Source organism: Indicator indicator, chromosome 31 (assembly GCF_027791375.1).
Source record: "Indicator indicator isolate 239-I01 chromosome 31, UM_Iind_1.1, whole genome shotgun sequence".
In the NCBI taxonomy this organism is placed as follows: Eukaryota; Metazoa; Chordata; class Aves; order Piciformes; family Indicatoridae; genus Indicator; species Indicator indicator.
In genome coordinates this window covers 4402246-4415219 of record NC_072040.1, presented here as the reverse complement: position 1 = coordinate 4415219, position 12974 = coordinate 4402246, and the positions used below count along the sequence as shown (strand labels likewise).

The following is a 12974-nucleotide window of genomic DNA, read 5'->3' as shown; positions in this document are numbered from 1 at the left end:
TGTTTGTAGCTGCTAAATCCCAACCAAACCACACCAAAGACAGAATTGAGACAGCTAAGATAAAGAGAACCAAACGGAAGCCAGTGCAGCTAATTCTGCTCCTTGCACCTAAATACATTCTCCAAGCAGAACCTGCAAGTGCTTGATGTAGGAGATCACCTGAAGCATTTGGCAGTTCACAGGACCTGGATGTAGCTGCTGCTTTCTCCACTGCATCCACTCCTGGAACCTGCAAGCTAAACCCTAAGAAGCTCCACACAGCCGCTGGATACCTGAGCTTCAAACAGGAGGAGCAGTTTGACACTCAGCTGTGAACAGCTATGACCTGGTTAGGTTCATCTCTACTACAGGAAGTGGCAGAAAACAGAGGGAATGGTTTGCAGTTACCCAGCAGCTCCATTGCATCATCTTCATTGTCGATGTCCTCCTCGGTGACGGAGGGAGCTGTGCTCTGGGCAGAGTCGAAGGAGTCCTGCGAGAGCATGGCAGCCAGCAGCTTCTTGTGTTGCTGCTGGTGGTGCTTCAGTCCTTTGCTCTTTGGCTCCATTTTCAAACTGTAAGGGAGGAAAGCACAACTTTCTCTTACTGCTCTTACTCTCTAGAACACAGGTCACACATGTCCCACATGCCTGCAGCCCAGAATGTCTTCCAGACCTGCTGCTGGACACCATCTCAGCACACTCAAACCAACTGGTTCCCCCTCCTTCCCTGATCACTGCCTGCTAGGAGTCACAGGCTGGCAGGGTGTGGCAGTTTAGGCTGGGTGCTCCCCTGCCACTGCTGCATGAGATACACCTCTGGTGTCCTGGGTGCCCACCCACTGAGGGTGGACACAGAAAACAGCGTATTTCTACCCATAAATCCTGCGCCCTATAAGGCCATCTGCAAAGTCAGTCTCTTCCTCTTTCTTCCCTCTCTGCTCCCCTGGCAGATGTCCTCTCTTATCGGGTAATGCCGGGGGAGTATCCTCAAGGCCTCTTAGGCCTGTCTAGGCCTAATGCCAGGAGGAGATTGGAGGGGGGGCAGTCTCAGACCTGGCCAGCCTGAGACTTGCCTAGCAGCGGGAGGGGGGGAAGGAAGAGCCCTGAGGGATTGGGTAGACCCTCAGGTGGGAGGAGGGAAGGATTGGGAAACCTCTGGGTACTGTGTGGGGGACTCTGTATGCTTTGGGATGTTCTTTTCCACTATGCTTTGTAGTCTGTAGGTTTTTTTTCTGTATTTTCACTAATCGTTTTTCCATTTAAACTTTCCATCACTCTCCAATCCATTTGCGTGTGTCATTCTTTTGTCCCTTTCGGGGCAAGAGATGTTCTGGCTGGCCTCAAACCAGCACACAGGGCACCAGCCACCTCGGGCTGGCTACACCGACTCTCCCAGTCAGACCAGACCTGTCCTGGCAGCTGGCCCCAGTATCAAGTGATACAAGGAGAGCAAATGGCCTGAGACCTCACCAGGGGAGCTTTAGGTTGGAGATGAGGAAAAATGTTTTCTGTTCTAGACATTGGAGCACCACTCCTGGAGGGGTTCAACAACCATGTGGAGATGGCACCTGGGGACGTGGTTAATGGTTCAGTGGTCTGTGAGCCTCTCCTGGCATCAGGTGCTCCCTGTTCTCCTCATTTCATACACCAGGCTAGGTGATTTTGCCATGATGCCCAACAAAGCTGCTCCAATACTACTCACAAAGCCATTAATCACATTTGATAATTACAGTATTAGCTGTGAGGCTTCTCACAGCTTGTACCACCCTCTACACAGACTAAAAGATGCTGCTTGGAATCATCTTTGTTCCTCAGAACCAAAGCTCTCTTCTGCAGGTCTGACAGAGATGCTGATTCCTGCTCCTTCCCGCTGAGGGAAGGGACACAATATGCCCCATTTGCTCTGCAACCTGGACTAGATCTTTATTCACTGACACCACCCTGTGCAGGCTGCACCCAAGCCTCACCTTCCTCCAGGGCTGCTGCTGTCCTCACTGTCCCACTGCTCATTCTTGCTCCTGGGTGTTGGTGGCTGCAGCATCTCTGCAGCCAGCGGGTCGGCGTCGTTCTCCTCACGCCCAATCCATTCCCCAATCACTCGAGGTCTCAGGAGGGGGGTGCTGAAGCCTGCAGTGTCCTGGGGGGAAACATAAACCATAGAGAAAAACCTGCAATGTGCTGAGGAGAAACAGAACCCCAAGAGAAATGCTGCCCTGCTGGTTCTCAGCCACACATGTAAACAGGAAAAGAATAAATGGAACACAAAGCTGGTCATCCAAACCACAAAATGAGGACAGTACCTGATCATTTCAGAGGGCTACAGAAGGGGCAGAAACAATCATGGCCTCATGAGAAGAGTCTTAGAGGCTTCTTCCAACCAAAGCAATTCTACGATTCCAAGAGGGATTTGCCTACCCCAGTGCCTAAACCTCTCCTCTTTCTTACTCTCCAGCAGCAGCTGGAGCCATCTGGAGGATCATCTTGCAAACTGCTGCTGTCTTTTGGATAAACACACAGCTCCCCAAGGCAGCAGCCTGCCAGCTCTGCTGAGCCATGCATCAGGTTGCTTCCACCCTGCACAGCCCAGCCAAGAGGCTGCTGTTGACTACCAGCACTGCCCTTATTTGCATGATGAATGACTGCAACGCTGATAGCTACATCTGCATTTGCCACTTCAGAAGCAGCCCTGCTGGCATTTCCATAAAGTATCTCTCACTTCAAGACTGGCATTAACATGTTACCAGGCTGCATTGCTGGGCCTGGTGCTGGTATTTTTAACCACTGGCCAGAAGGAGGGGGCTGCAAGAGGATTACAAGCAAAATGCAACTGGAATAGTCAAAGTAAGAGTGATGATTTCCAGGGTTAGGTTGGGGATTGAGATTAGTCCTTCAAAGTTGTCTGAAGAAGCTGTTCTGAAGTGGTATCATGGAATGGTTTGGGTTAGAAGGGACCTCCAAAGCTCATCCAGTCCAACCGTCCTGCACTCAGCAGGGACATCCTCTGCTAGAGCAGGTTGCTCAGAACCCTGTCCAGCCTCACCTTGAATATCTCCAGGGATGGGACCTCAGCTCCCTCCCTGGGCAACCTATTGCAGTGTTCCAGCAGCCTCCTGGTGCAGAACTTGTTCCTCACATCCAATCTAAATCTGCTCTGCTCTCATTTCAAACCATTGCCTCTTTTCCTGTCCCTGCAGGGCTTTGGGAACAGTCCCTCTGCAGCCTTCTTGTAGCCCCTTCAGGTACTGGGAGGCTGCTCTAAGGTCTGCCTGGAGCCTTCTCTCCTCCAGGCTGAACACCCCCAGCTCCCTCAGCCTGTCCTCATTGCAGAGGATCTCTCTGAAGTGCTGTCTCTGCTCTCAGCCTCACTAGAAGGGCTGCAGATCAAGGGTTGTGTACTACAGGACAGGACAGCTGCAAACCACTGCAAGAAAACTAACATGAAATGATGAGAGAGGAGTATTTTCTAGGCTAGCAGAGACACTTCAAACACAGGTGCCTAATTAGCAGAGATGTTCTATTCCTATCCCCTAATGAGAGAAAATGTTAGGAACACAAATCCTTGGCTCTGTGTGTCAGTAAATATTCCTGCCATGAAACAATGATTTCCAAACAAAGAGCAGCTGCTGAAAGTCACTGCAGTGCTTACTTAGCCTAGCAACCCTGTTTTCTCCTCTCCCCAACCCAACCCGTTTGCAAAGTCTCTTCCTCATCGACACAGACCTGCTCAGTCTGAAGCAGAGGCTGCTCCTGAAATGCACCAAACCACAAAAACAGGCTGTGAGCTGCTTTCCTGTGAATACCTTTGCCCTGCCCTGGCCAGAAGCTCTAACTCTGCTCAGCAGAGCTCCAAGAGCTTCCATTTGGACAGAGCCAAGCCTGACCCTGAATTGGAATCATGGAATCCCAGAATTGCTTAGGCTGGTAAAGACCTTAGGCTGGTAAAGACCTTTAAGACCACTGAGTCCAACCATCATTAGCCTCACTCCCCCTTGTCCTCTTGTCCTGCCCCTCCAGCACACCCATGAGTGCATCACCACGCTCCATGACCCCCAGAGCTCCCCACCACTCGACCAGCTCACTGTTCACACCATGTCTGCCTCCTGCAAGGCTGACCTGGCACAGCAGGACACTGAAAATGGAATGCAGCCAGGAGAGAAGGGAGAAATCCAAGGAGCACATCATGGCTGCAGAGATCCCTGACCACTGGGGTCTTGATGCACTGTGTGCTTCTGCCTGGTGCTGTGTCACAATCAGGTAATGCAGATGAGGGGACAGTGGCCTCTGGCCCCTTGGCCAGGGTGACCTGTCAGGGTGAGACTCTCAGCATATGCCTGGGAGCCAGGAAAAAAGGATTATTGCCCTGCCCACAGTGCCTGCTTTACACGAGGTGCTTGGTTTAGTTTTAACTAAGACCCATCTGGCCCTTGCTGAAGTTTCCTCCTGCTACTCTGCCCTTTTCTCCCACCCACTTCTCCCTAGGGTAATTCCTAATCATTAATAAAAACGCTTCCTGCAGCAGCAGTGGGAATCCTGCTAAAAGCTGCCAGTCCCTTAGGTGAAAAAGAAAAGCAAGCTGCACACAGCACCTGCAGAACAAGCTCCCCATGGGTGCTGTCTCTGCCCTTCTGATGCTGATTTCTTTTCCAGACACACTGGGGACTAAAGCAGCACTCTCACACCCTGATAGAGAGCAATGTCATTTACATGACCCAGCCATGCTTTGCCTCACTTTGTCACCTTGCTGTCCTCTTGCAGCCCTGTTAGACCAGCACAGCCTTCATGACCTCATTTATTTTCCTCCTTTCTCTCTGTGATGCCTTTGTCCCCAGGTGCCAGCCCACCCTGGCTGCAGCTCTGAATGCATCAACACAGACTGTACTCACCTACAGAGCTTTCTATGTGCAAGCTTCCTCTGAGCCCAGCAGCACTGCAGGCTCACTGCCAGGACAGGGAGATTCAGTTCTCCTTGCCTAAATTCATTACAGGCACCTCTGCCTGTGGGGTTCATGAGGCACACAGGAGCTCTTACCTTATCCAGTTCATCAGAAATAGCAATGCCTGGAAACAAAACAGATTAAAACAAAAAAATCAAGATTTAGAAACCTTCTCCTTCTAAATGCCTTGCAGCACAGCAGGCAAAAGCAAGGTGGAAGCTGCAAAGTTCTCCTGCTCTTCTCTGCACTGCACAGCGGGGCAGGATTGGTGCCACTAGGGAAATGGGCTGGAAACAACCTGCCCTTAGCTTCCCTTAGCTTCCTTCAGTTCCAGTGTTAGCAAAATGAGATTTCAACAATATATGGAAATGCAAACAGCAGCTGGGACAGAAAAGTGCCAAGGAGCTTGAGCCCACTGCTCCCTGGCTCCTGAAATTCAGCCAGCAGTGTAATAGTTGGGCACAGACACCTCCTGATGCAGCCCTCACCCTGAGCAGCATGCAGGGCAGCATGGACATGACTCTCCTCTCTTTCTCCATGGCTCAATGTGGAAATGATGCTGTGAAAACAGAATTTAGGGAGAGGGAAATCGCCAAGTAAAATGGAAACCAATTTATCTGAGCCCTCTGGGCAAGAGCCTGGTTTCTGCTCTTGTCCTTTCTGCTGGGGTTCTCCTCTGCTTGCTTCCATCCTGCCAGTGAACTCTCTTAGCTCTGACTCTCTGGGTGGTCTCACAATTGGCAACACACCTGCACAGGACCCCCCATGTCCCATGGGGAGAGCAGGCAACCATGCATTGAACCACGCTGAAAGCAAAGCACTTCCCAAGTGCTGAGGAGGTTTGGTCAGAAGCATTTCCAGGTCAGAAGCATTTCCAAAGCAGCTTGTCCCAAAGCATCTCTCTCTTTCTGTCTTTTTGCTACCTAAACTGTCAGCCCAGCTGTTTGCCATGGCTGGTTTCAGAATGAACATGGATTACTAGAGCTGTTCTTCCTGGGGTCGTCTTGGACCCCTGTTCCCAGCCTCCCATCCCTGCGGCCATCTGCAGCAGCATGATGGTAAGGGCAGGGAAAAAGCATCTGGTGGTCATTCCAGCATGACAGTGTCTGCCCTGATGGAAAAGGCCTCTCCCAAAGTGCATCTGCACCATCTTTTAATGGAAGGAAATCCCTTTTGGGTCTGGAATGGGCATCTCCCACAGTAAACACTTCCTTTAGGACATTTTGATTTGTTTCTAGCTTACCAGGAAATGAACTGTAAAACTGAGCACTGCTAATAACACTTCCATCAGGCCTCAAAATGCTCAGCTCCTTCCCAAGCAGCTCTTAGCAGCAGAGTTTTATTTGCTGCTGCTCTCCTGCAGCAAACACAATCAATCCAGGGCCTAATGCCTCTGTGCTCCGTGGCATTATTCCTCTTCAAGGAGTCATTTCCAGGCTCTGATGCTCTCCATTCCACAGCACACAATTAATTTTCAAACCAGTGAGCACAAGTTCAGGTCTTTTTGATGTGGCAGGGCACAACCTCCCCTGCCTGCTGCTTTCAAACTGTGCAGCATCTTCATGGGGTTACAGGAGGGCTGCTGGGGTGAGAATGAAGGCTGTGAAACTTCAGAGACCATTTCTGCTTCTACCTGTGGTCCTTAAATAATGCCAGCAAGAGACACCACCAACTCAGAATGAGCTGAGGCTGCTGTCAGCCTGACCTTTGTCAGCTGCACAACTGCACCTGACAAGTCCAACGTGCCCCTAGCCAGAAGAAAACCGAATTGCTGCTCCTTCAGCTGCCCTCTTCAGCTGGGTGGGAGCCAAGAGCTTGAAGCATTCTGCTGAACATCCAGAAGATGGCCTCAGAGCTCCCAGGAGCCAGATCACCTCCCTGCCAAGCCTTCAGGACCCGACAGCTTGGGGACACACTGAGCCTCACTGCAACTCCAACTCGTTTGACAAAATTCATTCCCAGGATCATTCCGGGCCAGGGAACTCGTGGATGGCTGAGCTGCCAACCTCAGAGCATACCAGCTTCTGGAGCAAAGCCCAGGAGGTGATCATTCTGCCATGATTCACACTGCAGCTCTAGGCATCAGCACAGGAGCCCCGCACCGTGTGCCCCCCGCCCAGCAGGGCCTGCCCCAATGCCCTCTCCAGGGCTGAGCAGATGCTCCTGGCTGCTGGGACAGGCCATCTGACAGGCACCTGAGGGCAGCGTTTGGTGCTCATGGCAGCTGGGTTACAGCTGGAACTGATGAGCTTAAGGTCTTTTCCCACCTTAATGATTCTATTTCCATGTCCCATGGCAACCCCTCCTGCCATACCACAGCTGCCTGCACGCTGGATTCCCTGTGCCTGTTTACACCTTCTGTTCAACACAAGGGAAATGGAAACTCCTTGTTTCACACCATCCTTGCATTAAAAAGGGACACCCAGTGACTGCTCTGATTGCACAAACAAAGCATTTCCTCCAGAAAATACTTACCCAAGAAGGAGCCCTTCCCAGGCAGCTCTGTGCAGGAACTTTGATGGAGACATCATGGCCCAGAGGCTCCCCCAGAGGCCATCTCAGGAGAGAATAAACCACACTGCAAACTCCTTCAAAACTCTGGGGTTTAGGCAGAGGAGGGCACTGCAGGAGGTTGGTTAGGATGGGAGGCACACACCAGCCAGTCATAGCTCAGCCTTGCTACTGCCCCTGAATGCCAGCTCCCTTCTCCCAAGAACTGGAAGGTACCACCCCAGGGTGACACTCACACACACCCCAGCTCTGCAACAGCATTAGGGAGACTTTCAGCAAGACAAATACTGCTCCAGAAAAGGACTCTGACTCAGAAAGGGACTTGAGTCCTGAGACTTAGAGTAGGTTAGAGCAGAAGAGCAAATATCCCCACAAAGGTGATTAAACATTTGCCATTTGTAGGGAAAAGCTGCTTAGAAGTGAAGCAGCAGTGATCTCCTGGCCACACAGGCTCCACTTGATAATTGAACAGCAATAATTCTGTTGCCATCCTTCCTGTTCCAATCTCAAACCCCATTATTTGGGATGATTGCTCATCCATCACCCCCACAGCAAATGGATTTCAGGAGCCAAGGCAGAATCGGCTGACAGCCACGGCAGGGAGATCAAATGACCTCCCTGAAAGGGCTGATTGAGCTTATCTGAACGTGCCAATCAGGACACAAATCACAGCCATTGATCTCACCCAGGGGCAACACGAGTCCAAAGAAATGAACACCCCTCTGCAGAAAGCAGCTGGCTGCTGGTGTGGCTCAATCAGCAGCACACATCCCGGGCTGGATGCTCAAGTGACTGTGGATAAGTTGCTGAGACAGTCAGAGGTCTGATGCCTGTTAGTGGCACTCCATGCACACATCTCCCACTCCCACCACATCAAGCCCCAGTAGTTCCCTGCAGCACAGAAGCTTCTAAACAAAGCCTCACTTGAATGTCTTCCAGAGGCTGCTGGAAGCACTGAAGCAGCTCAGTGATGTACACATTGAGCTTCTCACATCCCACACTCAGGTTCACCCACCCATCCCAGGGTGGGACTTTAGTGGCTTGGTAGCAGATTCTGGGTTTTGACCCAGTTCTACCCTCATTCTTGGGAGAGTTTTACTCCTGTTGCTAATTGGAGCAGCAACCAACCCTCAGCTTTCCCTCATGGGGAGTCCTCCTCTACACTTCAGTCACCAAGCTCCAATGCACTTTGCACCATCATTGTGGGGATACTCTCCTGCAGGCTCTCAAAACTCAGGAGATTCTTTGAACAGTGCCAAGTCACTTTTGGTTTCTCAGACCTACTGCAGCACAGAGTTACTCACATATTGCCCTGATGAGGCCTGGGAGGAGGACTCCGAGTGTAGGGAAGTTCAGTTTTGATCCCTAGGAGGACAGCATAGCAGGGACCAGATACCCAAGTGCCTGCCCCTCACCTTGCAAAGCTCCCAGGCAGCTCTGGCTTTGTGTGAAGGACCTGACAGGACTGGCTGCAGTGCTTTTCTACATGAAACAAACCCCACAAAAGCTACTCCTCACCACCTCCAGGAACTGTCAGAACTACTCCTTGCCCACACGAGGATGCTGCTTTTACACACTGCTCCTCTTGGACCGTGCCTTTGAAGGGACAGCACTTGGGGCGTGTGATGAAAGAACCGAGTACCGTCTCTGTGAGGATTTACTGCAGATGCTTTACATCTGAATGGCTTTGGAAAGCTCTAAGGAAGGAGTCAAGGACTCAAAACACCTCCCTGTTTTCCAGTGATCTCCATCAATGAGGTTAAGGTTTCTCCTTCATCCTAACTCTCTGCTGTGTGTTCCCAGCAGCTTCCTCAGACCAGCCCCTCGGGTGGGGCTCTCCAGGAGCTAATTCACTGAAGTGGCAGAAAGCTAAAGGAACAAAAGGGTTAAAAAAAAAAAAAAAAAAAAAAAAGGAGGTGCAGGGAGGTGGCCTCAGCCAGCAGGAGAGCTGCTAAACGATCTCTGACATTCTGTAAACCTCCTCCACAGGAATGGAACTGCTGCTGGCCCTGAGCTTGGCCTTCCTTGCCAGAAGGCCACCTTCCTGCTAGGTACTTCCCAAGGACAATTCAGGCAGCCTGGTTAGATTAAAAAACTGAAATCAGTCAACTTACTGCGAGACAGATTCTCAAGGGCTTTTCCAAGCTTTCTGCTCTCCTGAAGAATATGATTTAGTTCATCAAAATCCTGGCTCTCCGGTTTTGTCCTCCAATCCCACTTAGGATGCTCTATTGACCTTGGCACTAAATGCACACAGATATATAGAGGAAGTTTAGATGTGGTGCTTCACACTCCTACATCACGAAAAAAAAAAAAAGACAAAGCTGCAGAGTGAGTTTAGGTACCTGGAGGGGAAATGACTTAACTCTCCCTCCTGCTCTAACAGCTGGAAATATTCTCTCTGCTCAATGGGAAACCAAAATGAAAGCATCCATGAACAAATCCACACCTGGGATGATTCATGGGACTGAATTCGTTGGCAGGCAGGAAGTGACAACTACAAAAAAGAATAACAGTGGAACCCCATTAGAAGGTAACAAAAGTATTGCCTGTGGAGGGACCTCACTTACACCAAAATAGAGCTGTGTGTGCCAGGGGCCAATAAGGACAGAATGCAGGTGAGGAGCTGGCACTTTGGGCTTTGCTGGCCCTTTTCTCATAAAGGAGAAAGATTTCAGACAAAGCCTTTAAACCACCATCAAGAGAGAGTGTTTTAAGTAAAAGGCATAAAGGGTAGGTAACAGAGTTGATTAAAGAGGTGGAACAGAGACTTCCCTGCTGCCCATGCTGCCCAGCCTTTAATCTTACTTCTGACACTCAAACTGGATCCTGAGGGAGATCATCCTGTGCAGCCTGCTCTAGGTGTAGCTGTGTTAGCAGTGGGGGTGGACTAGATCATCTCCAGAGATCCCTTCCAAGCCCTACCATTCTATGAAGCAGAGTCCTGACCTCCCAGTCTCCTACTCATCATCTACTACCAAATTCTTTGGTTTTGTTTCCAAATAAGTTTCCCAGCTGCTGAGGTCACCTCACCTGCAGCATCAGGGGAGAAGAGGAGCATCTGAGACCTGTAGGACCCACAGCAGACAGAGCTGAGCTGACCAACTTGAATATTTTGAACCAGTAGAGGTGAGAACAAAACCAATGCTGCCCTCAACTGCAGCCTAACAGCTTCTTTTGCCACTGCTCTGGCCCAAGCAGCCTGCTGCCCTCTCCACCAAAGGCACTTGCTGGGCTGCCTCCAAACACAGCATCACTGTGCTGAGACCTGCCCAGGCTGGGCTGGAGATGCTGATGGCTTGTCCACATTCCCAACAGAACAGAGCAGCTGCGTTCATCACCAAAGCCTCTCATGTCCAGCACAGCCTGGCCAGCTGGGAAATGTTTCTTTACTCTTTTGACAGCTGGTGACCACACCATGCTTGCCAATGGTGTTTTCATTGCCTGCTAAGAAGGGAATCTGCAGACTCCTACACAGCCTCCTACAGACCATGCAATAAAACCCCAGTGTCCTAGGATCCCCTGGAATGTCAGAGTGCTCTTCTGATGGTATGGGGGAACTCTGCTCAGAGCCATACAAACAACTTTGTCTGAATGCTGGCTGCCCTCCAAATACAGAACCTGCTCCACTTTGGACCAGCTCCACCAGGGCAAGCTGAAGTCAGGCCAGGAGCCATCTATTCCAGGTACAGAAATGGGATAAGGGCATGTTTAAGCCCTTCTGTCACAAAGGATGTGAGTCCATCACCATAGACACAAACCAAACTGTCTTCAGGTTGGACATCTCCAGAGTCTGACAGCCTGCAGTGCGTTCTGATCTCTGACACTCAGGAACAGGGTAAGGGTGAGGGGACAAGGGGTAGGTTAATGCCTTCAGCTGCAGTCACAGACTGAGGAGACGTTAAACAGAGCCACCAGAGATAGGAATAGGAGGAAAGGAACACAGGAAGCCCCAGTGAGGAGGAGGGAAGAGCAGGGCAGGTTGGAGTGTCAGAATCCAGCTCTGCTTTGTGTTCAAAACAGACACCTCTGGCTTCCTGAGGGCAGTGGAAATACGAGCTATGAAGCTTCCTACAGGCCTGAAGGTAGCAGGGGGTGCCCAGCCCCTGCTCAGAGGGACAGCTGATCATTGCTGGGGACTCTGAAACACCAACCAGCTCATTTGTAATGCCCTGGCTTAGGAACCACCACACTCATTAAAAGTCATCCAAATACGTGTGTGACCAAAACCTGCCTCCCTTCACAGCCACTAGCACAGGAAACTAGGAGAGCACCACCTGAGTAGTTCTCATCCTCTCTCTTATGTACAGAAAAAAAGGGAGAAAAAAAAAAAAAGAATGCAATAATGCTCCAGATTCCAGCCTTGGACTAACTGTAGAGACAAATGCTGGGCAAGCTAGGAAAGAAATTCTGTCCTGAGGTCTCTTTTTTGCTCCCCTGCCTGTTGTGCTGAGATCCCACACTCCTTCCCTGCCTGCTTCTGCAGCCATCTCATCTCCTCCCTTCAGTGTGCCAATGCTCCAGCCTGCAGCACTGCTCCCCTGCACACTGCTCCCCCCAGCCTGCAGCACTGCTCCCCTGCACACTGCTCCCCTGCACACTGCTCCCCCCAGCCTGCAGCACTGCTCCCCTGCACACTGCTCCCCCCCAGCCTGCAGCACTGCTCCCCTGCAGCTTGGCAGCCTTCTCTCTCCATGTGGACACTGAGTCCCCACCACACCAGAGAAACCTCACAGCACCACCAAAGGACAAACAGGCACTAACTGAACACAGCAAACCCACGCCCAAAGATGACCAAATCTTAGGGCTGCCAGGCTGCAGAGAACTTCAAGGAGTTGGAACCAGCACCATGTCAGTTTGAAACAAACCACATCCTTCAAAACACCACAGAAGTTTAGAGAAACCATGAGATTCTGAAACACAGTTTGTCATGGATAAAAGCTGAATGAAAGCAAGGTAAGCTCTACCCAGCAGCTGTAGAGCTCCCAGGATCAGGACTGCCAAGGCTACAGACAAAACATATGACCCCTCCTGGAGACCCTCTGAAACACACAACCCTCTCTGGTATGGATGGAGTCCATAAGACCCCATTCCCATGCACATGTCACTACATACTTAATAGTATCCTTCCATGATATTCTGACCTTCCTCTTTATTACACTCACTCATTCCTCACAATCATCACAGCAGTGATTTTAGCTCCCTCATCACATCAGCTGCCTCAAGCCCAGCTCTCCTATTTGAGAGATTCACAGAACAGCTTCTCTTACAGCCCTTGCCTACAGCCCAGGTGATTCAGTGCACCTCCATCACAGCATGTGCACAGAAACATTTAAGTTTCCCTTCTGTGGAGCTGAAATTTTCCCATCCCACCAGAGAAGGCTGCAAAGATTTGTTTGCCATCGTTTTCTGGTGGCACAGCCCCCGACAAATGCACCTCAGCTTTGTTCCCAGGTGTGTATGAGCCCTGTCACAACTCAGCAAGCCTTCTCTGCTGGCTGATGGCACAGGATCAATACTACTTTTGTCACCTGCACACTTGTGTCTC

The 12974-nt window shown here is 50.7% G+C and overlaps 1 protein-coding gene across 1 annotated transcript in view; it reads right to left on the bottom strand.

The window, feature by feature from the left end:
- Nucleotides 1–12974, bottom strand: part of C31H8orf34 (chromosome 31 C8orf34 homolog) — a 93542-nt gene that overhangs the window by 65882 nt on the left and 14686 nt on the right. The window contains 4 exon segments of the mRNA XM_054394655.1: nucleotides 388–554; nucleotides 1949–2118; nucleotides 5011–5039; nucleotides 9541–9669. Coding sequence (XP_054250630.1) covers nucleotides 388–554; nucleotides 1949–2118; nucleotides 5011–5039; nucleotides 9541–9669 — 495 coding nt within the window.